Here is a 26,359-nt window from a genome sequence, read left to right as displayed (position 1 = left end):
ATGGAAGAATGAAGGAAATCCCAGTCTTCTTGAAGTAACTTCCAGTACCTTTTTTCGAGATCCAGGTACTAAAACTGTCAGTATATATATCAAGTTCTGTGACAGCCAAGAGGGGAAGAGCTGGGGGGAGAGTGCAGTGTGGCAATCACGTGGTCCTGACATTTCCCCTCTCTCTCTCTCTCTCTCTCTCTCTCTCTCTCTCTCTCTCTCTCTCTCTCTCTCTCTCTGATTTACGAGACTCGAGATTTTTTATGTACTTGTACTATTTGTTTTTAATACTTTCAAATAATAAAATAATATAATAATAATAATAACGTAATTACAAAATTCATGTGAAAGTATTTAAAGAAAAATACAATACGGTTACTTATCTATCCATGTCACTTTTAATTAAGGTTAACTCTCTCTCTCTCTCTCTCTCTCTCTCTCTCTCTCTCTTCTCTCTCTCTCTTCTCTCTCTCTCTCTCTATCTCTCTCTCTCTCTCTCTGTAGTAGCCATCTTGCTTGGTGAGACGTACCCGCGTGAAGTCAGATTAATCACAGATATCACAAGTTTAAACATACGACTAGATTTGAGGAAATATCTAGAAGCCTGTTTTCGTGAACTATCGTTGATAAGATTAGTGTGAAAATAGTAGGATAAAGCGTCTTCTAAGTTAGTTTATCAAGTGTAATACTATAAATCACAAACAAAGATGGCAGTAAGTTCCAACTGCGGGGAAGAGGTGCGTAATTTGGGCGTGTTTAGCAGATTCGCAAATACGATGAGGTAGCAGAAGGGAAACCGGCAATTTTCTCATCTATGAAATCAGCAACAGTCCTAACCAAAAAGATACAAAAGCATTCATAGATATATAGAAGGATATAATCCTTTCAAACTGGAACAAATCTAATGAAAAAAACATCTTGAAAATAATTGAAGAAGTTCAAATAAAATCCAGTGGTCAAGAGACTCATAAAGAAAATATACATAAACCAACATATTCCGACAAAGAAAATGAATAAGGTGAATCTTGTGAATATCCTAATTGATGCATTAGGAAAAAAAGAATCCGCAAAAAGCATGCAAACTGTGTAAGGGTTTTTGGTCTAGCATAGTCAATCCACAAAAAACCTAATCAGAAAACGTGCTGCATGAACATTCCGACCCATCCACAGTGTGCTGAGGTAATACAAGATTTGAGAAAAGATACAAGAATTTTTTGTTGGCAACATGTATCATGGATAGACAATGTTATTAAATCAAGATTGAAGTTACAAATAGTGGAGGATGAAGAAGAAGAGGAAGAGGAAGAAGAAGAAGAAAAAGAAGAAGAGGAAAACGGAAGAGAAGTAAACAAAAAATGAAATGACAGAAAAAAAAATAAGGAAAACAAAGAACAGATAAAAGTATGGATGCAGAGACTACTCATTGATACTACATATGAGGCAATAAAGCAGCATAAACCTACCCCCCCCGAAAATAAAAAATTACGATATGACAACAGAAAAGCAAATCCCGAAAAAGAGGCTCTACCCAGATCTATACAATGACGGGAAAGAGGAAAAAATAGACAAGAAAGACAAAATCTGCAACCTTTGAAAAGAGGGAGGAATTGCAGATTTGGAGAAAAGATGTTACTACAAACATCCTAAGATATGTCAAAACTATTGAAATATATGGTAAATGTGCATTACTTAGATGGAATATGGGGATGATGCAGAGATCTTGCATCCAAAAAATATGTAAAAACCTAAAAGAAGGAAAAGGATGTAAGTTTCGACAAAAAAATGCAAATATATGGGCACCCTGTAGCCATGAATCATAATCAAATAAATAACCAAACCAAGTAATAAAAATCCAAAATAAGAAAGAAACAAATAAGATAGAAATCAAGAAATATCAGGTAAAAGAGAAAAAGCAAACCACCAATGAGATATGCAGAGGTGTCAGCAAAAAATTTCCAAAGCATCAGCTCCGAAATTCTACTCAAGAGATAATAACTGTATTATTATGCAAGAGATATTGCAGAAAACGGAGAAAAGAAAAATTGCAGATTCAGACACAAAAGAATAATTTTATGATGAAGGAGATCAAATATTATGGAAAGTTGGATTTTTTAATGTCAGAATTCTGGAAATGAAAAAAAAGAAACAACATACCCAGAACAGGGAAAAGAGACTGGGAAAATCTATTACTACCAGTATTAAATGAAGGAGAAAACACGCAAACCATCATAGTGATGAATGCGCAGGGTTTAGTTACGAGTAACAAAAAGAAAAATAGAGTACTTAGAAGAAACAACCCAAAATGAAAAGAAAAAGAAAATAGATATAATGAATATAAGTGAAACATGGTATCCCAAGAGGGACTGGGAATGATGATCAAATAAAGGGTTCCAAACTTATAGATCAGATAGAAAAAAATAGGAATCAAGGGGGAACGCAATATATGGGAAAGACAAAAAAAAAAACAAGGAAAAATATATGAGAAAATAGTAACTCAGAATGTGAAACTAATAGCGGTAGAATTGAATCTGAAAAAATTGAGAACATAGTATATATAGACCTCCAATAATACTAAAGAGTTTGACTTAATAATTGAAAAATTGGATGATATATGTAGAAATCACAAGGACTGGACTATCTCCTATGGTGACTTCAACTTTCCTTTCGTAGAATGGAAAGAACGAATAGGAGATTGTGGTGTACGTATACATATAAAAAAAGAGAGTAATAGTAGTGCAGAAGATAAGAGGCAATTTGAAAAGCTATTAGATATGCTACTAGAATACAAACATTCAACAAATAAATCACCTGCCAACAAGAAAGGAAAAATACTTTAGACCTAGTATTTGTGACGGAGACTGAAATTATGTTAAAGAAAATCAAATAGTTTATAATGCGAGTATTTCAGACCATAATGTCATAGAAATTAACAGTCATTCCAAGCAAGTGAAAAATAGAGATAAGCAAGAAATGAAAAAGTGGGAAGGATATGGAAAAACAACAACTCTACAGTAAAAAATATAAAATGGTCAGAAAATTAATGAAGAATTAAACAAAGATGGGATAACATTTTCGTAAGTGATGACATAAGGGTAAATACGGAGATATTATATAAAATATTGGAGAAAATAGTGGTGGAAAAAATATATACGAAAAGAAAGAAAAAGTAAACATCATTCATGCATACCAAGAGACAGAAGGATCTGTTCCAGAAAATCAGAAAAGTGGAAAAAAAGGGTTCTTGCAAAAGAAAAAAAAATGCATGGAAAGTTATAGAACTAAAAAGTAAGATAGAAAATGCAGAACAAAAAGATTATACATCAAAAGAAAATGAAAAACGGGACTTGGAAGAAAAAAAAACCCTATTAAATATCAAGCAAAACCCCAAAATATATACTCATATGCGAAGAAGATGAAATAAAAGAAGAATAGAAATAGGCCCTCTGAGAATTGAAGGGAGATTAACGAATGAAAAAAAAAGAAATTGCAACATACTGGCAGAACGATAAAGGAGAGAATCACCCCTAGAATAGATAATGAAGATAATGTATAGAAGTAAGGGATGAAAATAGTGAATATTAGCTGACATAGATATTAATGAAGCTGATATTGTGCAGGCTATTAATGAAATTAAAAATGGAGCTGCTGCAGGGCCTTTGATGGATCCTGCTATTTTGTTAAAGAAAGTAGTTCATTTCTATCGCAAAGCCACTTGCCAAATATTATTAAGACAAAGTGTAGATACAGGCAAGATTTATGATGAGCACAAATTAGCATATATTACCCCTACTTTCAAAAGTGGATCAAAACTAGAGGCAAGTAATTATAGCCTGTGAGTCTAACATCACATATTATGAAAAGGTGTATGAAAGGGTAATGAAGAAAAATATTATGAAACATTTTAATAAAAAATAATGTTGTTTAAATAAAGGACAAACATGGTTTCGTACCCGGAAAAAAGTACACAAAACCCAACTGTTAGTCCACCGTGAGAACATATTCAAAAATATGAAAGCGGAAATGAAACAGATGTGGTTTATTTAGACTTTTGCAAACGCTTTTGATAAAGTAGACCATAATAATATTGCGAAGAAAATTAGAAAACACAAATATCGTGGATAAGTAGAAAGATGGTTAAAAGAATTTTTACACAACAGAAAACAGATAGTTATTGCAAACGACGAGAAATCGGATGAAGCCAAGGTAATATCGGTGTTGCCGCAAGGTACGGGTGTTGAGCTGCAATACTGTTTTGTTATTATGTTGAAGACATAGACAAGTAATGTTAAGGATTCGGTAGTGAGTAGTTTCGCAGATGACACAAGAATAAAGTAGAGAAATTACTTGTGATGAAGATAGGAACGCTCTACAAAGAGACCTAACAAAGTATATGATTGGGCAGAGGTAAATAGGATGGTATTTAACTTTCTATGATAAATTTGAATCAATAAATTATGGAGACAGAGAAAGAAAGCTATAGCATATAAAGGGACCTAATGAGACCATCACAAATAAGGAAGCAGTTAAAGACCTTGGGTGATGATGAATAGGAAAACTGTTATGCAATTATCAAATAGCAAACTCTGTTGGCAAAATGTAAAGCAAAAATGGAATGTTGTTACGGCACTTCAAAACAAGAAAAGCTGAACACATGATTATGCTTTATAAAAACATATGTTCGTAGTCCACTTGAATATGCAATATGATATGGTACCACACTATCAAAAGGATATTGCACAAAATAGAGAGTGTACAAAGGTCCTTACAGCTAGAATAGAAGAAGTAAGGACCTAGACTACGGGAAAGACTACAATTCTTTTAAAATTATATAGTCGTAGAAAGGAGAAGAGAACGCTACATGATTAATTCAGGCATGGAAACAGATAGAAGGAATAGCAGAAAATATCATGGAACAAAATATCAAGAAAGAGCAAGCAGAGGTAGATTTAATAGTGCCCCAAAACTATACCAGGAAAAATAAGGAAAGCACACAGGACATTAATCACTACGCACAGCATCGATAATGCAGCGTCCTATTCAATGCGTTGCCAGCTCATCGAGGAATATATCAGGAGTGAGCGTAGATGTGTTAAGAAATAAGCTCGACAAAATATCTAAACTGCATCCAGACCATCCAAGATTGGAAGAGTGCAAAATATACCGGAAGATGTACTAGCAAAAAACTCTGGTAGACATTAGAGGTGCCTCACACTGAGGACCTGGGGCAACCGAACAAGATGTAAGGTCTGTAAGGTCTCTCTCTCTTCTCGCCACACAAGATAATGTGTCATAGTGGTAACTCCCTCCCCCCCCCCTCTCTTTCGCTGGAAGCGATAAGTATTTTTTTGAGAGACAGAGAGAGATAAACACCTCTCTCTCTCTCTCTCTCTCTCTCCTCTCTCTCTCTCTCTCTCTCTCTCTCTCTACCGAGATGAAAGAATAATAAATTCCATTCTCTCTTTAAATACTGTAAGGACAACTCTCTCTCTCTCTCTCCTCTCTCTCTCTCTCTCTCTCTCTCTCTCTCCTCTCTCTCTCTCTCTCTCTCCACCAAGATACTTGTCATACATTTGGTGTTTCTATTTCTTCTTTATCTCTTTCGCTCTCAGCAAAAGAATTGATAGACAAACTAATTGCACAGTCCTCTCTTTCTCTCTTCTCTGGAGAAATATAGTATTTATGGGAGGGGAAAAAAGTTGCATACAGATGTTCATTCAATCTATTGAAACCTAAGGAGTTATTTCTCTCTCTCCCTCTCTCTCTCTCTCTCTCTCTCTCTCTCTCTCTCTCTCTCTCTCTCTCTCTGTATTTTAATGAAAATATACAGTAATTTGTGAATACACAGTGTTTGCACATGAAAAAAAAAGTAAATTAGTGATAATTTAAAAGATACGGCCCTAAGAAAAATTGCAAAATTAGTAGTGAAATTTTCCCTGTGGACATGTTTTCCAAAGAACGTCGTTCCAGCTTACGACGATATTCGGGTTACGACGCGTCTTAAGAACGGAACCCCCCGTCGTAACCCGGGGGGACCGCCTATATATATATATATATATGTATATATATATATATATATATTATATATTTATATATATATATATATATTTTTTATATATATATATATATATTATTTTAACTTCTTAGCCTCATGGTATGGTCAAATCTGGTCTAAGTCACATTGTGGTCACGCCCGTTGACAGATCATCTGGAGTGCACCAGCTATATAGGTCTCTACCTCGCTGGTAACTCTAGTAAAGCAGAAGCAGACTTGGGTGACAGTAATTCACAAAGTCAGCTATGCTAACAGGTGGAAACCAAGATGTAAATATTCTGCATGCATTTGTTTCCCAAAAATCCTTCTATTCGTACCTCCCACCCTCCAACGGTGGGATTCAGCTAATATTATATATCTGAAGGTAAGTTCATGAACAAAATGATATTGTTATGATACAATAAAGTTGTTCATACTTACCTGGCAGATATATATAATCAAGTACTCCACCCACCTCCCCTCAGGGGGAGTTGGGGATAAAAATATGAATAGAAAATGGGAATGGTTCCTGATACCCGCCTCCCAGCGGCGGGAGGGTACTAACCACCTGGCCGACCAACTGCGTGTGCCGGAAGTTTTTGAAATCTGTCGGACTCAGAAAATACAGCTATATATATATATCTGCCAGGTAAGTATGAACAAACTTTATTGTATCATAACAATATCATATTTACTTTCAGCACAAACTGGGGCCGGCTGTTTAACTAAAAACAAGGTGGATAGTTGGCTACCGATGGTAGGGGGGGAACCCCTGCCATCCAATTGATATGCATTTGCTTTACCTTTTGGCTGCATCTGAGACAGACTTGTCTCTTCTGCTGCCTGCTGTTCGACTTAATTCTTAATTGTTATTTTTGTTTTTTAATATGATTTTTGTTTTGAGATATATTGCTTCAGTAAAGTCCGAGATTCGCCCGAACTACCGATAATAATTTTGAAACTCGCGCGCCGCCAATTGAGTAGACTCGCCACCATCCTCCAGCTCTCCCATTGGTTCCTGATTCTAGTCACCGCTATGAGATCCTTCTCTCCTATTGGTCAGCATCCCTCCCATCATGCATCTACGCAGCGGTGTGCTTCTTCGGTCACTGCACGGCATCCTCTGTATCGTACGCACGCGGTATTCGTTCGGTCTAACGATTTCGTTTAGTAACGTAAATTCGTTAGTGATTTCGTTGCAGTATACGTACTTTATCGTGTTGTGTGAAAACTTTACTCTACTTATACGTAAATTACGTACAGTATATACGTAGCCATGGGTCCCAAGAAAGTTGAAATTCACGGAAAGAAGCGAATGCTCTCTTTGGAGACAAAAATGGAGATTATCAAGAAGTATGAAGCTGGTATGTGATTGAGTGTGATCGCCAAGGAATACGACCGAAATCCGTTGACAATAGGCACCATCCTTAAGCAGAAGGATGTCATCAGAGCAGCTACACCTTCCAAGGGCATCATTATTTTGTCCAGCAAGAGGACCCACGTGCACGACGAGATGGAACGGCTGCTTCTTGTCTGGATAAAAGACAAAGAAATCGCTGGCGATATGATAACGGAGACGGCAGTCTCCCACAAGGCCAGTGCTATTTTCGGCGATTTGATTGCCCAGGCGGAAGACGACGGAGGAGAAGGGACATCAACGCCAACCCCAGAGTTCAAGGCTTCGCATGGGTGGTTTGAGAAATTCTGTAAACGGACTGGCATCCATTCGGTGGTGCGGCATGGGTAGGCTGCCAGCTCGGACACGAAAGCTGCCGAAGCCTTTAAAAAGATGTTCGACGAGATGATGACCAAGGAAGGCTACAGTTCTCAGCAAGTCTTCAACTGTGATGAGACTGGCCTTTTTTGGAAAAAAATGCCTCGTCGGACGTACATCACGGAGGAAGAGAAGAAGCTACCCGGGCATAAGCCTATGAAAGACAGGCTTACGCTCGCGCTTTGTTCAAATGCCAGTGGGGATTGCAAGGTGAAGCCCCTACTGGTGTATCATTCCGAGACTCCTCGAGCCTTCAAGGCCCACAAAGTGCTTAAGGAGAAGCTTCCAGTGATGTGGAGGGCTAATGCGAAAGCCTAGGTAACGAGGCTTTTGTTCACGGAGTGGGTAAATCTGTGTTTCGGGCCGACAGTGAAGAAATTCTTGGAAGGGAATCGCCTCCCTCTGAAATGTCTGCTGGTGTTGGACAATGCCCCTCCCCACCCTCCTGGCCTCGAGGAAGATATCCTAGCGGAGTATTCCTTCATCAAGATTCTTTATCTTCTGCCTAACACCACCCCTCTCCTCCAGCCCATGGACCAGCAAGTGATATCGAACTTTAAGAAGCTGTATACGAAACATCTTTTCAAGAGATGTTTCGACATCACTGATACCACAAACCTCACCTTGCGTGAATTTTGGAAGGAGCATTTCGACATCGTCATATGCATCCGACTCATCGACCAAGCTTGGCAGGAGGTTTCGAGGCGAACCTTGAATTCCTCATGGAGGAGAGGAAACTCTGGCCTGATGCCGTATCCGCCCGAGACTTCGAGGGATTCGACGTGGGTGAAGCTGGTGCTGCAGATTCAGAAACAGTTGACGATCCTGAAACTGTTTTGGAACCAGATCTTGACGAGATCGTTGCACTCGGCAAGTCCATGGGGCTGGGCGTCGACGAGGACGACATCAACGACCTTCTCGAGGAGCACCAAGAGGAGCTTATGACGGATGACCTGAAGGAGTTGGAGGCCATGCAACATAACGTCATTCAAGAGGAGTTCTCTAGCAGCGGCGAGGAGGAGGAGGACAACCCTATGACAATGGCAGAAATTAAGGATGTTCTAGCCAATTTTCATAAAGTGCAATCGTTTGTAGAAAAAGACACCCCGAAAATTCTCGCACAGGTCGTATGCTTGCGCAGTTCGATGACGTTTGCCTGAGTCGTTTCAGGAACATTGTGAAAAGTAGGCAGAAGCAATCTTCCTTGGATAGTTATTTTTTAAAGAGGCCTTTAGTATTAGCAGGAGTAAGAAAAAAAAAAAAAAAACGTAAAGTATAAAAAAGTAAGAAAAAAAAATTTTAAAATCAAAAAAAGATTTTTTTTTTTAAGTTTTTTTTTTTTTTTTTAATTTTAGTGTTTTGTAAAGTTAAGTGTTACAGTTTTGTTAATGTGCTAATAGGAAAATTTCCCGCGAATAAGCGGGAAATGTTCCAGAGAGAAATCTGCGTATACGGGGGTCCACTGTAATGTAAACCCAGCTTGGTCTTAGCCATGGCGTTTGTTCTGTCGATCTGTTATATCTTTTCTATTACGCACCCAAGGAGAGAGGCCTGTCTCTTACCACCAGCCATTCTGTTTTTAGATGTTTTCTCACTCATTTTATGGAACATCCCTATTCTGCATCTTTTTTCTGTTTGTTCTGAAGTGTTTTTTCTCTGAAGAAGCAGAGTTTTTCTTTTGACTATACAAGTACTTGGAATGTTTTAGTGTATTAATCTCTCAGGTGATGTAGAGCTTGAGAGACATTGAGGCAGAGGAGGGTTTCTTGCTACAGTGTGGTGGTTTCCTAACCCGTCATACGAGACCTCTGCCTGTACCTATTTCAGCATAGATTCCCCCTCTCCCTTGACATGAGAAAGAAGTGGAGATTGATGTTGCAGGACCTATAGACAAAGTTTTCGATTTTGGCAAGTCATCTCCAAGACCAGGGGGGGAAGAAGGTGGGCATTTCTTCACTCCCTCCCCATTCTCTCATTCTTGTTTTGTAGGATGAGACATCCCAGGAAGCTTTCCTTGATAAAGTTTCTTTGCCTCCCTTGCTCTTTTCATCATCATATGCTGTACTGTAGTTTCTCCATCTTCTTTCCAACCTTTCAAGACCATTGGGTGGAAGAATATATAGCAACTGGATGAAGACAACTCACCATCGAAGCAGCAGCCAACAAGCCGAGTTCAGCCAGATTGATTTCAGTTCAGGTTTGTGTTCTTTGTTGTGTGTTATAGTTTCAAGAATTACTTCACCTCCTCCTCCTCCTTCCCCCCCTCCCCCTTCCTCTGCCCAGCTTTTGATGTTGGATTTGCAGAAGTCGAGCCTTCTCTTTTGTCTTTTGCTGTAAGCCACAGCCGTGTTTTCCTCCTCTTCTTCCCCCCCTCCTTCACCTTTTAATGTTGGATTTGCAGAAGTCGAGCCTTCTCTTTTGTCTTTTGCTGTAGGTCACAGCCGTGTTTTCCCCGGATGTAGCTCCCCGTCCATGCTGTTTAGCAGCAATAAAGCCACTTAGTTACCAAGTGACCCTATTGGATGACAGAAGGGAGCAACCAAGTCGCCCTATCGGATGACAGAAGGGAGCAACATTATTGAAAGAACCCTGAGAATCTCTGGTTGGGAACCCCACTGGTTGTTTCTATGCTTTAGGTTCTACTTTTCATGGATGCATCAACTCATGGCTTGGAGCTCCCTGTTAAATTTCCGGGCTGCATGCATGGCCTTGGTTCCTACAAAAAAAATTGGACCATAGAACTTGCTTGAAGGCAGTTTATCCTGATATGAAAGTCTTCACTCTTGTGAGGCAAAGTAGTAGGAATAATTATACAGATATTATGACCGTGGTAGCAGTCATATTAATTAAGAGGCATTAGATAAGAGAGCTTTTGCTACCTAGTAGTCATTATTTTCACTGCAGACAGGCCCAGCATGGGAAATCAAATTCTCTGCATTGTGACAGCTGTTGGACACTATGGTGGATATATTCACAGTAAGCCTGAGTCACCCACTTCCAACATGTTGGTCCACTTCTCTGGATTCAGTTCTTTGGAAGGTATATAGTCTGTAGCATCCCTGGGATAGCCATTAAAACTATGCCCTCCCATTATACACTGGTGCTAGATCTATGCTGAATAAGATCTAGAGCTCCAAGGATCTGTCATTGTCTCTAGTGGCCCCACTTTGGGCATGGCAAGGTTTGTTGTCCTTCGTCACTGTTTTTTCTCTGTAGTTTTTATCCCTCTAGTGGTTAATGTTACTATTTTGTAGTGTTTTAATGTGTAATGTGTATGCAGAATCACTGGGCTCACCCAGAATGAAAGATAATAGTTACAGTTAGGTCAAGTTAAGAAGGTGAACAGCTTGGTAGAAAGAAATGTGAGTGTATAGAAATAAAAGGCAGCAAGCAATGCAGCTGGCATCAAAGGTATGCCGCTAAGAACATTTAGTATCCTCAAAAGTGTGCTGTAGAAGGCCCTCAGTGGGCAGTATCCCTTATGGTGTCTTCTATGGTTGGACTTGCTGTATACACTTAGACTTATTAGATTGTGTCCACTTTTATAAGATTTTTGGTTATCAAGGAGGAGACTTCAAGGATCATTAATTTTTTTACATTATTATAGCTCATGGCTGTCATTTATATTATACGGCTGTAGATTTTTACTAGTACCTATCTCCCCATTGGAATTCAGGCCTTACACCTTTTATTGGGGGTGACTTAACACTGAATGCAAAATAAAAAAATCACTATTCAAGTTTAGTTGAATGTTATATTGAGTGTTTATGACAAAATTACAATTGTGTTAAGTGATATGTTTATAATTTTTTCCCCACTGACCTTAGATCCCCAAGATCAGCCAGCAACTCTTTTATATGCTAGTAATACTGGTTTAGCCATGGTCCACCTCAATGGAAGTACCTTACCAGGGAATACTCAGGTCAGCTCCCAGTATGCAATAACGGTTGATTTTGATCATCGCTCAAATTCAGGTTAGTTAGTACCAGTTTCTGCAGTTTACAGTGTCTTTTGAAAGTGTACATGTTTTTTATCTTTATCATAATTATTTGTTCATACACGAAACAAACCTTCGATCTTAACATTAGGATTTACTAGCGCCAAGCTGGAAACCGGTAGAATTGAAATTACACTTGTGAGATCCAGGGACTAATGGCATCTATGACCAGGTCAGGGCCGGCAATGTATACCCAGAATGCCCACGGCTACCTGTGACCTATCAGTTATTTTCCTACCGCCTTTAAGATAAGACGTGTTACTGTCTATCTCATTTAAAGCCGGTTTTTCAGTTTGCCCGTTCTTTATCCATTTCATTTTTTATTTTTCATTCCTTTTCTTTCTCCAAGTGTGATCAGTGTGTGGTAAGAGTGTATACGTGGTATGATGGAGAATTTTGCCTCAACATCGGGATCGTCTACCGCTTCGAAGAGGAGACAAAGGAAATGCCCAGGAGTCAGTGGCTTTCCATGTTCTAGGTTCCTAACTTCGGTGTCGACGGATCCTCATCCAACGTGTAGTAGGTGCAGGGAAAACGTATGTACGGTTACTAATCCGTGTTCTGTTTGTCGCGGTTGGTCGGTGGAACAGTGGAAGAAGTTCTATGGGAAAAGCCAATACAAAAGGAAGGGGGTGTACGCCATCTTTGGATGACCAAACCTTGCCGCTTCTTTTGTATCGGTAATAAACCAGGCTGCTCCATATGTTTCTCCACCTGCTTTTGAATTGTCTCATACCCCTTCGGTTTCTCCTAGCGGTTCTGTATCGGAAACGTCAGGAGGGGCCTTGGGTAATTTTATGAATAATTTGCACTCTCCTTTGTTCCCAGCAAGTAGAGGGGGAGATCCGCCATCTTTGTTCCAGGCTCCTGCTACTCAAGCGCATAGGTTAGATGGTACGTGGTCAGCGCTAGGCCTACCAGGCGTACCAACCTTGGATGGTCTGCTTGCGCATTATATGACGTCATGGTTCCAGCAGGGTCCGGCAGCGCTGAATGTTCCTCATCCCCCGGGCTTGCAATTATGGGAATTAATGCCGCGGCTTCACCATCCCACTCAGTATTTACAGCGATGCAGAACGTGGGAGGTAGTTTGGCAGAAAACGTGCTGTTGCCAGCAGAAACCTCTCAGTCTCTCCCTACGAGAGGGATGACGTCAACAACATACGTCACACACTGATATGGCAGGCGTGATGACGTCACAGACCGATTCTCGGCCTTTTTCGCTGCACCCAGACGCTAATACGCCTTCTGACCCGTCAATGCAAACTGTAATGCAGAAATTACAGGATATAGAGGAGAGAATGAATAAGAGAGACAAAAAGAAAAAGTGTGATTCGCCTTCTTCGTCTTCTTCCTCTAGTTCGGCGTCATCGCTAAGTCCGATAACGTCACGGAGAGCGCCAGTCAAGCGTTGGAAGAGGATTTGGGAGTTCCTGGCGGATCCTCGGCCAAGAGGAGAAGAATCAATTCTTCCTCTTCTTCGGACCAAGACTGTCATTTCCAAGTCAGCAAGAAGGTCGGAAAATCAGTGGCTATTAACCCCTTCTTTACCGGGTGGGTGAGCAGAATGTAAACATTGCGTTTGCTGCCGAACTGAATCTCTCGGTAGTGACTCAAGTTTGGAGGGGTGACCGATCGTAAAAATATTTGCCAAAAATACACTAATCAAGACAGGCTAATGAAATTATCAGGTATTATTAGCACTATAATAACGCATATTCTGTGTTTGTTTTATCATCCTACAGGGAAAATAAATGATTTTATGAAAAAAAATGTGAAACTCAGTGTCCCTTGTACAAGGGACACTGGTGGTCGGTGAGAAAACTACGGTCTTGAATAGAAATTCGGTCTTACAGAATGTTGGTATATCGCACCTGGAACATGCACATAAAGTATTATCAAAATAGAACCGTAAATAAGCACGTAATAACAAAAAAAGAGCAAAAACTAAAGCGAAAGCCCCGCCAATAAATATGGAAATCGCAAATTTTATAGTATATCTTTCAAAAATTGGTCAATGTCATTTTCTACGTTTTTTCTAAGATTAGTTTCATCACAGAAAACAACTTTAGGGGCATCAGGGGTATCTAAACTAATTTTTCAAGTTTCTTGTCCTCAGAAAAAATCGCTTTTTCTCTGGTTTGGTTTTTTTATATATATAAAGTTACTATAAGGCTTTATTTCTACCTTCATTTATCTGGTGTTCATATCTTTTATTTTTAAAATGTAATGTGAATAAATAAATAAATACAGTAAATGATGATACAACTGGTTTTTTACTTGGGTAGAAGTTATTACATGTTTACGCTTGTCTGGTTTGTGATTTTTTGTTGAGACGCAGTTCATCTGTCACCTACACACTACTATAAGCAATAATAATATTTTTTTTTGGGTCATCATACGTCTGGCATCGTGTCATACTGTTTATTTTGCTCCAAACTCTTCAAACCGAAATTACAGAATGATTGGAAGTCCCTATCTGAAAAGAGGAGTTTTGGTGGTACTACGCATACCACCTTTATGCACCCGGTGCGGTGTAGTAGACTTGAATGGTGGTACCCACCTACCTCCAAACAAACTTTCGGTAATGAAGAGGTTAAGCACAAAGTTGGCAGACGAAGCCGTTCGCAAGAGTCCGAACAAGCGAGAGAGGTGACGGCCGGCGAGCTAGTGGCCGAGGTGGAGTTGCCAGTTCGGATCGCAAAAACTGCGATACCTCTGGTAAAATCGACGTTGGCGCGCGAAAGGTGCAGCAGAGGATGGAATGCAGGTCCCAGTTTTCGCCCGTAAGGCTGTTCAAAAATACGTACGAAGGACGATAAGGCTCCTATTAAAAGTACGAAAAATAGAGAGTTGGCAACCTCGGCGGATACGTTCGTGGAAGGCAGTGTCCGTCTGGATAGAAGGTCGAGGCCGGGCTCGCCGACGCTCGAAAACGATGCCAATTCTAATAGAGACGAACTTATCTCTGTCTTAAGGGAGCCTTCATCTTGGAGATCTAGACGAGATTCTCGCTCTAGATCCGTGAGCAGAGAAAGAGTGAGACGTTCTCGTTCCCCTGCTGACTATCCGGGATCGAGCCAACAGCGGCCAGCAAAGATCAAAGAGACCGCGGCCGTAGGGGCAGGCGGCCGTGGAATTTCGGGCCATCTGTCAGAAGATAGAGGCGAGACAACATCCCTCGTGACGGAGAGTGGTACACTAGAGCCGGAGGAAGGAGAAAAACCAAGAGTTTCTGGCCCCGTATGCAGAGGTTATTGATTTGATTCGTCAATTCAATAGCCTTTCGGAGAAGACAGAAACACTGGCCAGTATGCTTCCTCCTGGAATTGACATGGCGTTTGGACTAAAGAGGGATACCAAGGTGTCGTATGAATTGCCTTGTTCGAGTCATGCGGAATCGGTCTTGCAACACGTAAACGCAAAGATTGCAGGGAGGGATAATTCCTTAAGATCTAATAGATCATTTAAATTTATTCCCCTCCAATGATAAAGCAAAGGAAATATTATACGACACCGAATCCGGTCCCTTTGCTGTCTAGACAAATGAACCCTAATGTTGTAAGGTTAAGGCCTGGATTAACCTTGGATCAGGTTAAAATGGAGTGCCCTTCGATGACGTACCAAGAGACTGCTACGTTAGAAGCAACAGCTTCTTCTGTCTTTCAGGCTGCTTCCTGGTTAGACCTTTGGTCAACAGCAGTGGCAAAAATTGCATCCTCGGAAGCAACAAGGAAAGTAGTGGATGAACCATTGTTCATTAGATTACTACAGTCAGGTTCCAAGGCGATTGCGTACCTGACAAACGTAAGTGCCAATGTTTGGGCAAATATCCTGCTAATGAGGAGAGATGCAGCATTGGCTAGACTAAGCCGCAATGTGGATTTGGATTCCCTGTTAGCAATGAGAAATGGGGATATCTTGGAATCGCAACTACTGTTGCCAGAGGTCATACTGGAATAGACGATAGATAGAAGAAGGATGGACACTAACGATAGGTTGGTGCAACAGGCAGTTAGGAAAACGTCTAACAGTCAAACTACTCCTTTGGAGGGAAGACTGCAGCAGATGTCTCGAAAGAAGACAGTGAGACATAGCATCCCTAATAGAGTCACAAGACCCTCTTCCCCAAAGAGGATAAACTCATCGGCCTTTCATAGAAACAACAGAGGAAGGGGCAATAGGGGAAGAGGGAGAGGCTCAAGAAGATAGGATGGGCGCCTCCCATCACTCGGCCACACCAGTGGGGGGTTGCCTGGCAAATCACTGGAAGGTGTGGCAGGAACTAGGGGCAGAGCAGTGGGTGGTGGATGTTCTCAGGATCGGGTATTTGATTCCGTTCGAGGTAACCCCGCCCCTGACAGATCAACCATTACCCCACGTCACTTATGCCCACAAATCTCAGAAGGCCACTATTCTGCAGGACGAAGTGAAGAAGATGATGGAAAAAGGAGCTGTGCAACAAGTATGCAGTCCGACAAAAGGCTTCTACAGCAGGATTTTCCTGGTACCCAAAGCCAACGGGGAGTGGAGGACAGTAATAGACCTGTCAACGCTGAATCTGTTGCAGGGAAAGCTTTCGAATTCAAGTTCCTGTGCTTCGGATTGACAACGTCTCCTCAAGTTTTTACAAGTGTTCACCCTCGTGTCGGCGTGGGCGCATGCTCAGGGGATCAGGCTAATAAGATATCTGGACGATTGGCTGGTGATAGCAAAGTCCAGGGAGAAATTACTCAGGGCCAGGGCGGCCTCCTGCAGCTTTGTCACAGCCTAGGTATTGTGGTGAATCAGCAGAAGTCGCAGCTGGATCCAAGTCAACGTTTGGAATATCTGGGAATGGTGATAGACACAACACAAGCCAAAGTATTCCCGACAGACCAAAGAGTAGAGAAATGCAAACAAGTGGTGAATGCCTTTCTGGGAAAGCAGACACAGCCAGCAAGACAGTGGCAGGTGGTGCTGGGAATCCTAACCTCCCTGGAGAAGCTAGTACCACAAGGAAGGCTACACCTTCGGTCCCTACAATGGAGGATGAAGGAGTTTTGGTCACCAACAGTAGATCACCCGTACGAGCAAATTCCCTTGTCGGCAGAAGTGAGGAAAGACTTGCTGTGGTGGGTGGACGACGACAATCTGACAGTGGGTGTCCCCCTTCAACAATCCTCCCCAGACCTCTTGCTGTTCTCGGATGCGTCACTAGAAGGCTGGGGAGCCCATATGGAGGAGTTGATGGTGTCAGCAAAATGGAGTTGCAAGGACAGAGAACTCCATATAAACGTGCTGGAGTTGAAAGCAGCTTTCCTGGCTCTACAAGAATTCAGGGAGAGAGTAAAGGGACATCAGTGGTATTGATGTCAGACAACACCACAGTAGTAGCTTATATAAACAAGCAAGGAGGCCTAGTTTCTCGGCAGTTACATGTGATGACAGTTCAACTTCACCAGTGGGCTATAGAGAACCTGGTAGACATCAAGGCCAGGTATATTCCGGGAAAAAGAAACATAGTGGCCGACAAGTTGAGCCGCAGGGATCATATTCTGGGAACGGAGTGGTCCCTACACCAACAGGTAGTGGACAGGATGCTCATGTTGTGGGAAGGACCGATCATAGACCTATTCGCAACCAGGTACAACAAAAAGTTGGAAGTGTATTGTTCAGTAGTCCCGGACGCAGAGGCAGTAGCAGAAGATGCGCTACAACACCCCTGGGACAATCTGGACGTGTACGCATTTCCTCCATTTTGTCTAATCCGTCAGGTTCTGAACAGGGTAATGCGGTCTCAGAACCTCAAGATGACCCTGGTAGCCCCGTTATGGCCGAAAGCAGAGTGGTTTCCAGACCTACTGGAACTCCTAGTAGATGTGCCAAGAGAGTTACCTCCATGGAGCAACCTTCTGTGTCAGCCTCACGTGGAGAGGTACCACCAGTCGGTGAAGTCCCTATCGCTTCACGGGTGGAGACTGTCAAGTATCTCCTCCGAGAGCGAGGGTTTTCGCAGAAAGCAGCAACTCAGATGGCAGGTAATATCAGAAAATCATCTGCGACAGTATACCAAGGAAAGTGGTCAGCATACTGTGATTGGTGTCGTAGAGGGAACGTGTCTCCACTCGGTACCACTATTCAGCAGTTAGCAGACTTTCTGATATATCTCAGAACAGAAAAAACATATGTCTGTATCTGCAGTGAAGGGGTTACAGGGCTGCTCTAGCCTTCAGTCTTACGAATGAAAGGAGTGGACATATCGTCTTCATGGGAGTTGGCCATGCTGATGAGGAGCTTTGAAAAGTCATGCCACCAAAGGAGCTAAAAGCCCCAGATTGGGATCTGACCAAGGTACTGAGTAGTCTGACAAAACCCCCCTACGAACCACTAAGGCAGTCCACGGATAGGAGCCTGACCCTGAAGACAGTCTTCTTATTGGCCCTGGCTTCAACCAAAGGGTGGGGGAGCTACATGGCCTCTCATATCTCATAAAGCACTCGAGAGGTTGGAGATCAATGGTGTGTGAGTTTGTCCCAGAATTCGTGGCAAAGACCCAAAATCCAACAATAGTAGACGGCAGATTCGACTCCTTTTACCATACCTTCCTTGGCAGACTTTGCAGACAACGACAAAGCTGAGATGCTCCTGTGCCCCGTCAGGGCACTAAGGGAGTACTTAAAGAGAACAAGGCACCTCAGGCCGGGGTGCCAGAGGTTGTTCGTAAGTACAGGACGGAACAAGAAGGAAGTGTCCAAGAATACAATATCATTTTGGCTAAGGGAGACGATCAGAGATGCTTATACTGCAGAAGACAGAGGGTCAGATAGCAGGTGGAGCTAGAGCTCATGACATCAAGGGGTGTGAGTGCTTCCCTGGCATTTAAGAAGAACATGTGTGGATAAAAATTCTGAAAGCTGGTGTGTGGAAGCGCCAAACAACTTTCACCTCATTTTATTTGAAAGATGTTGCCCATAGATCCTTGGACACCTTTTCCTTGGGTCCAGTGGTGGCGGCCCAACAAGTGATATAGTTCATCCAGTGCCCCTGGCGGGTCATTTGCGTCTAGTCTAAGATGAAGGTATGAAAGTAGAAGAATGAATGGGATGACTGGTCTTTTTTCTTTACTACTTTCTTCCTACTCCTTTAACTACGGGCATATGAAGGAAGTACCCGTCATGTGCTGGAACGGACTAGATGCAGGTGAGATGGTCAGCCATACTGTGAAGCTATCTTAGCTGATGATATACTTTTCAGTAGCAACACACCCCTCTGGATAATAAGGAAAAGAGGGGTGAAGGTGGATCCAGTCGCAAGGGACAAGAGTAAACAGTAGAATGGTATCTACACCCAGTGGGAGGAAACCAATAGATCCGCTTATATCTTTGGTCCTAGGTTCATTGTCCATTCTCTTAGAATTTCCCTATATATTCGGAAATGGATAAGGTGGCAAACTCCCAGTCAGTTGTAGAGACTTACCTCCCTCCAATAGTAAGTCTATCCTAATGTTAAGACCGAAGGTTTGTTTCGTGTATGAACAAATACCAAATTTGTAACTAATTTGTATTTTTCATAACTAACAAACCTGAGGTCTTAACAGTTAAAGGCCCACCTCGAACCACCCCTCTAGCAGTCTAAACTGGGTTAGAAATATAACTGATGGGTCACAGGTAGCCGTGGGCATTCTGGGTATACATGCCCCGTGACCTGGTATAGATGCCATTAGTCCCTGGATCTCACAAGTGTAATTTTAATTCTACCGGTTTCCAGCTTGGCGCTAGTAAATCCTAATGTTAAGACCTCAGGTTTGTTAGTTATGAAAAATACAAATTAGTTACAAATTTGGTATTTTTGTCAGTTCTTCCTCGTACGAAAATTTAGAATTGGTATTATTATGTAATGAATTTGTAATTTTATAGTTTTTCGTATAGAAGGATTATTGAAGTAAATTAATCTGTATATTTGTATTTATGTTGATAACTGAAAGATATTTAAAATCATACTTTTTATGTATAATCTTGTTTGAACTGTGGATATACTCATGTTAAAACATATCAGTTGATATGACTGGATAAAATTTGAATGAAAGATTAAAAGTGCTTTTTAGGATTTTTTTTATTACCTATCATTCTGATTTCTACTCAATTCAACAGTTTGTTGGGTCAGTGCCAATGGGTCATGGTCTGAGTTTAAATGTGCATCTTCAAACAATCTTCATGATGCATGGACAATTCCTCAACCTACACAGAATGGTTTGAGTCGTAAGTATAAGATTTACTCTACTGTAATTTCTAGGCATTTTCTTATGTAAGGTCATGCAGAGTTTTGCATATTTCAGATTGGAAGATACCATAAAAAATTAAAATTTGCCTATACAGATCTAAGCTCTCTTATTTCACTTTTACTCCCTTAGCCACTTTTTGTGTTGCCTTGGGGTTTTGTGCTCATAGTTACTTGTTTCTATTTATGTCAGTACTCTTATTAACTCTTATTATTTCATGAATTTGTCAATGATTTAACCCTCCATACTTCCCAACTCTCTAGAAATGTCTTTTAATTGATGAGAAAAGGTCTTGTAATCACAGGAATTATTCTTCTAATTTCAAGCTCAAATATCCATTTATTCATTAATTCTGTCTCCCCTCTTCTCTTATTAGTGTATCTTTGGTAATATGAAACAATTATGAATGATTTACAGTCTAAAAGAGTGCAAATTTGAACAGCAAGCTGTCTCAGTGATAAGATTAAGTTTGCTGATGTGATCAAGTAATTGTAAACAAACCGTGAGCTAGGTTCTTTGCTATACTTTGCATATGTTCCAGTGGCTCTAGATAAAAGCAAATCTGTTTTGTGTTGATCCTTTTGACTGCTGGATCACAGATGAACCTCCCTATGTAGAAAACTATAAGGGCAACAGCTCATCAACTCTCCTTCATACACACTGTGACAGTCACATCTATTTGGCTTTTTGAATGTCAAGGTACTTCCATTCCATGCCTCTTTTACCCTATTTGAAAGTATTTCCTTAATATCCAACTTCCTCGCGCTGCTTCAAATCATACTTGAATTTCACCGGTCTAATATCTTTTATTCTCTCCAGATGTTCTGACCATCCTAAAATATCCTAATCCATTCTTTCATCCTGTGCTAAAAGTTTACCAGATCATCTTTGTATCACTGTATTGTTCTCTCTTTCAGCCTTCCTTATCCATAATCTATTTACAAATAGTATGTCTCAGTGGCTTCAGTTGTTTTTTAGTTGTTTTTATTTTGTATTTTTTATTCAGTATACACAATTCATTTCTGTAAAGGAGCTCAACAGTTACTCTGAACATTTCAACCTTAGCTGCCATAAATGTGCTACCTGTTTGCTTCTGAATTCCTGTGTCAGTCAACCATTTTCAGTCTTCCACCCCTAGTACTAGTACTTTGTAATATGGGTTTATCCATTTTAGTTTTTAAATAACTGTACTACCTTGGTCTTCCTAACATACACTGTAACTTTATCCCCTTACAAACACTTCCGAAATACTGGCCAATGTCTGCAGGTTTTCTGTACTCTCAAAGATTTATAGTACTGGAATTGGAAGTGTTTGGAAGGAGAGTTTTTTATGATTAACTGCACACTCCAGAAATTACAGTTTTGAATATTTTGTACAATGGGTTTGTATGTTTGTTACAATAAGACATTGAATTTTATATTATACAGTATTGAAAATGGGACTTTAACTCATTAATTTTAGGTGCAATAAAGTAGGAAAATTTGTGTTGTAAGATGTATTTTCTTTAGGCATTTAAATAGTGTGTGTATTTTCTTTAGGCATTTCAAATACTATTTAATTACACACAATATGCATTATAAAAAAGGTATATTTAATTACAAATACATTATTCTTATAGAAGTCAAGTTGTATTCAATTTTCTGTTGCAGATGTACACGACATTGCCAGAGATTGGGTTACTGGCAATTGGTATATATTAGACCGAAGAGAAATGATATTTATGTGCAATGCAACTATGAAAGTTTGCATAACTTTGATGGATGTGGTCCTCAATGAACCTCGAGGCATTGCTCTTGATCCAGGCACAGGGTAAGATTTTGCAGTACTTTATTGACAGACTAACTTGAAGTACGCTTGGTAGAAACGCACTAGAAAGTCTAGGAATTTTATTTTTCCATTTAATTAAAGCTATCTATAGCTGTTAAAATTTCATATAAATTTGCTCTTATTGTCTTAGATATTTTAAATGCATTAGTGAAAATAGCATTTAGATCTTGGAACTTGGTTGTTGTTAATGTAGAGGAAATTTGTAGTATCACTTCCAGTAAGTGAGCTCAAAGCTATTTAAAACTTTTAATGACCTCTCAAGTTCCTGACCATTCCTTTACATTAAGAAGAAACAAGTAATGAATGGCATCTTTGGCATAATTAACTATTTTTTTAAGGGCAAGAATTATATTGCTTGTAAGACTGAAATTAAGAGAAGTTCTTTTGCGCATTATCTTCTGGCACTCAAGAAATTGTAGACTGTGGGTGACAAAAATCCTTTGTAATGAAAATTTAGCTGCTAGCTCAATAAAAATGGCTGTGTAATTATTCTCCACAATTTTCCTGCCAAATGTTTGAGAGTTCTGCAAGATCTCTTGTTGTTTCTGTGCTTTGTTTGACTATTATTCTTGATACAGGCAGTCCTTGGTTATCAGCGGTCTTGGTTAATGGCAATCCAGTTATATGGTGCTTGTCTAGTGCCATAAATTGCAGATTAATGTTGCCATAAAGGCCGAGTTTTGGTTATTGGTGCTATAAGGTGCCGATAATAGAGTTATGGCACCATGACTTGCCTAACAGAGGCACCGTTAACCCCTAAACGCGGAGCCAGTATTTCCGAAAGTGTCTCCCCGTATGTCGGCGGGGTTTGAGAGTGAGTGCCGAAGCAGAGAAAACGTTTTTATTTTTTAAATCACAGCATGCTTAGTTTTCAAGATTAAGAGTTAATTTTTGGCATCTTTTTTTGTCATTGCCTGAAGTTTAGTATGCAACCATCAGAAATGAAAAAAATATCATTATCATATATAAATATTGGAATATATGACAGCCTGAAAAAAATTTCATATATAATTGTATACAAATGGCGCTGTGAGCAAAATGGTTAAAGCTAATGAGTTCATTTTTTTCATTGTATTGTATACTAAATTGCGATGATTTTGGTATATAACAGATTGTAAAACGATCAAAGCAACACAGAAAAAATATCACAATGTGATGCATGAATTCGTAATGCGCGGACATAAAAAAAAGTTGTTTTAAAAAATTCACCATACATCGAAATATTGTGCTACAGACTTCCTGTTTGTTGCAAAATGAAGGTAATTGATTGAATATTACTAGACTGCAAGTGTTGTAGCTTACAATTGCAGTTTTCTACCATTTCGGTCGAGTTAAAGTTGACCAAAGGTAGAATTTTTTCTATTTATTGTGATTTATATGAAAATATTTCAAAACTGATAAAAGCTACAACCATGAGTTATTTTTTGTTGTATTCTACATGAAATTACACACATTTTCATATATAAAACTTTATGTAACGGATAATATAAAACGGTGCAAACATTACGACAATCTGACGAAAGAATTTCTTATTTTTTCGGCAGAAGAACAACCACGCAGACGTAAGGAAAAAGTTTTTTTTTTAAATTCACCATAAATTGAAATATTGTGCTAGAGACTTCCAATTTGTTGCAAAATGAAGGTAAATGATTGAATATTACTAGAATGTAAGAGTTTTAGCTTACAATTGCATTTTACAATCATTTCGGTCGAGTCAAAGTTGACCAAAGGTTGAAATTTTGGCACTTATCGTTATTTATATGAATATATTACAAAACTGATAAAAGCTACAACCATGAGTTGTTTATTGTTGTATTCTACATGAAATTGTGCGCATTTTCATATATAAAACTTTATGTAACGGATAATATAAAACGGTGCAAACATTATGACAATCTGATGAAAGAATTTCTGATTTTTTCGGCAGAGTTACAGCGTGGATGTGAGGAAAAAGTTTTTTTTAAAAATTCACCATAAATGCAAATATTGTGCAAGAGACTTCCAATTTGTTGCAAAATGAAGGTAAATGATTTAATATTACTAGAATGTAAGAGTTTTAGCTTACAATTGCGTTTTAATACATTTCGGTCGAGTCAAAGTTGACCGAAGGTTGAAATTTTTGCACTTATCGTTATTTATATGAATATATTTCAAAACTGATAAAAGCTACAACCATGGGTTGTTTATTTTTGTATTCTACATGAAATTGCGCACATTTTCATATATAAAACTATGTAACGGCTAATATAAACCAGTGCAAAAATTACGACAAAGTGACAAAATAATTTCTGAGATGTGTCGCTGATGCTTTTTAGTGCCAGAAGAAAGAAATTCACGCATGCGCGCCTGGGTAACGCTTGTAAACAAAACAACAGCTTGATCCGTGAACTTCCAGCATCCCTCAAGGCGCGTGATTCAAAATTTTTTGCCAAGTAGGCCTATAACTATTTTCCGCGAATATTTAAAAAAAAATTTTGTAGTCTACATACCGTACATCCGATTAGCACCCAACAGACAATTTTCGTTGACGTAAAATACGTCCAGTAGGCGTTTAAGGGTTAACTAGTTCTCGGTGCCATTAACCCAAACTTGGTGCCATAAATTGCCGGGTTTTGGTTAATGGTAGCTTTCACTTATCAGCACCCCGGCGAGAACGGAACCCCGCTGATAACCAGGGACTGCCTGCAAATGAGTTGAGTTGTTTAAAGCAATTTTATGATTCTTTTAGTCAAGTACTTTGTAATTTTTATTGTACCATGTTGTAGTAACTGAAGGAGCTCATTGCTTGAAGTCATGTATTTTTTTTTTATAATGATCATTGGCAGAGTGTATGTGTATCATTTTCAGATTTTGTTCTTGAACATTTACAAACTTGAGACATCTAGTGATGACATGAATCAGGTTTTTATTAAAGGTATAGTTACACCTATAGTAAATGGGAGATGTGTTATATTTCTCAGTGGAACAAAACTTGCAAAGGATTTTGACTGTCATCTCTTATTTTTTATTTTATGCAGATATATGTTTTTTACCAACTGGGGTATGACTGAACCAAAGCTTGAGCGTGCATTGATGGATGGGACGCAAAGGGTGCCGATAGTTTTCAAGAAAATTGTCTATCCATTTGGTGTATCAATTGATTACCCAAATAAACATGTTTATTGGGTTGATGGTTATTTAAGCCATGTGGAGAGAGTAGATTACAATGGAGACAACAGAAGAATTATCATCAAACTGAAATCTGTAAGTACTTTTGGTGTTTTCCTTTTAGCTGGAAGTTGATGAATTTTAGTCATTAAGGATAGAAGATGTTTGTTTCATCACAACCCCTTGAATCATATAAGGCAGTCACCTCCAGTCTCAGATGTCTCCAGGCTCAACCTTTTGTCTACCAGATGCAAGAAGAAAGATCATTCATACAATTACCATCTGGATCTGCCATTATGAACTGACTACCCTTTTCACTGTTTGTTAGTCTGTAGAGACTAGTAACAGTTCTAACAGAATTGCTAGCTTTTTTGCTTGGTAATAATTGATGAATTATCCAGCTATTGTTTCATTGCTAATTCATCCCTTTCTCATACTCAGGCTTTAACAGGCCCAGGTCCCATCCCCAACTATCATTGGGACATCATGGATTGGATTTTCCATTAATCTGGGTTGGATCTGGCTGGGAAATGACAACCAGCACATCCCAGCAAAAATCTCAGTCACACAAAACACCTGTTGGGTGGCGAGACTTGTCACAGTTGAACGGGAAACCTGTTGACCAAAGTCTCTTGCTAAGCAGTTACAGGTTTTCAAGCACTCTTGTACTATGGTCCCCCCCCAGATTAACCAGTCATCTAGGTAGGCTACAGGATAAACAGTCTTGTTCAGCTGTGACAGGTTACGGATAATTAAACATGTTGGAGACAGATTACAACTTCTTTGTTGGGATGATATTTCTCCACAAAATTTTGTTTACATCATTACACTTAGCAAACATGACCTTAATCCTTGAAGTAGGCACATTATGTATGCCCATTTGTTTTATGAATTTTTCAAACCAGCGTCTGCTGGCCTTAAATTCACTAACATCAGTGCTTGTTGTAAGCATTTTCTCACTGAGATCAACATGCAACTTCCTCCAACACTTTGCTACAAGTTTTTTTTTTAAATTCTATAGTGTTCCTCACTTTTTACAGATGGGCTACCACTTAGAACTTTCATTGGCCCCATGATGGCTTATTTAGCAGTTGCACTTGAATAAAAAAGAGCAAAAACAACCAACACAAAGCAGAATGGGTCACGAAAGACGATGGGATGCTTGTCTGGGCACTCAATCTGCCATGGATGGAGCGTTTCCGAGTGCACGATAACCGAGACAAAATTTCATAGAAAAAAGTCTACGAAAACCAAATCGTACGAAAAGAGAGGTGTACGAAAACCGAGGTTTGACTGCATTTACAACCCCTTGTGGGTCCTCTTTTGCAAGACAG

The 26,359-nt window shown here is 39.8% G+C and overlaps 1 protein-coding gene across 1 annotated transcript in view; it reads left to right on the top strand.

Moving 5' to 3' along the window:
- LOC135198099 (prolow-density lipoprotein receptor-related protein 1-like) overlaps nt 1–26,359 on the top strand; it is an 875,913-nt gene that overhangs the window by 122,248 nt on the left and 727,306 nt on the right. Inside the window, 4 exon segments of the mRNA XM_064225548.1 lie at nt 11,621–11,767; nt 19,923–20,030; nt 21,701–21,860; nt 24,896–25,134. Coding sequence (XP_064081618.1) covers nt 11,621–11,767; nt 19,923–20,030; nt 21,701–21,860; nt 24,896–25,134 — 654 coding nt within the window.

The sequence above is a fragment of the Macrobrachium nipponense genome, chromosome 21, assembly GCF_015104395.2.
Source record: "Macrobrachium nipponense isolate FS-2020 chromosome 21, ASM1510439v2, whole genome shotgun sequence".
In the NCBI taxonomy this organism is placed as follows: Eukaryota; Metazoa; Arthropoda; class Malacostraca; order Decapoda; family Palaemonidae; genus Macrobrachium; species Macrobrachium nipponense.
The sequence above is the reverse complement of the archived record's forward strand: the minus strand, read 5'-3'. Positions and strand labels throughout refer to the sequence as shown.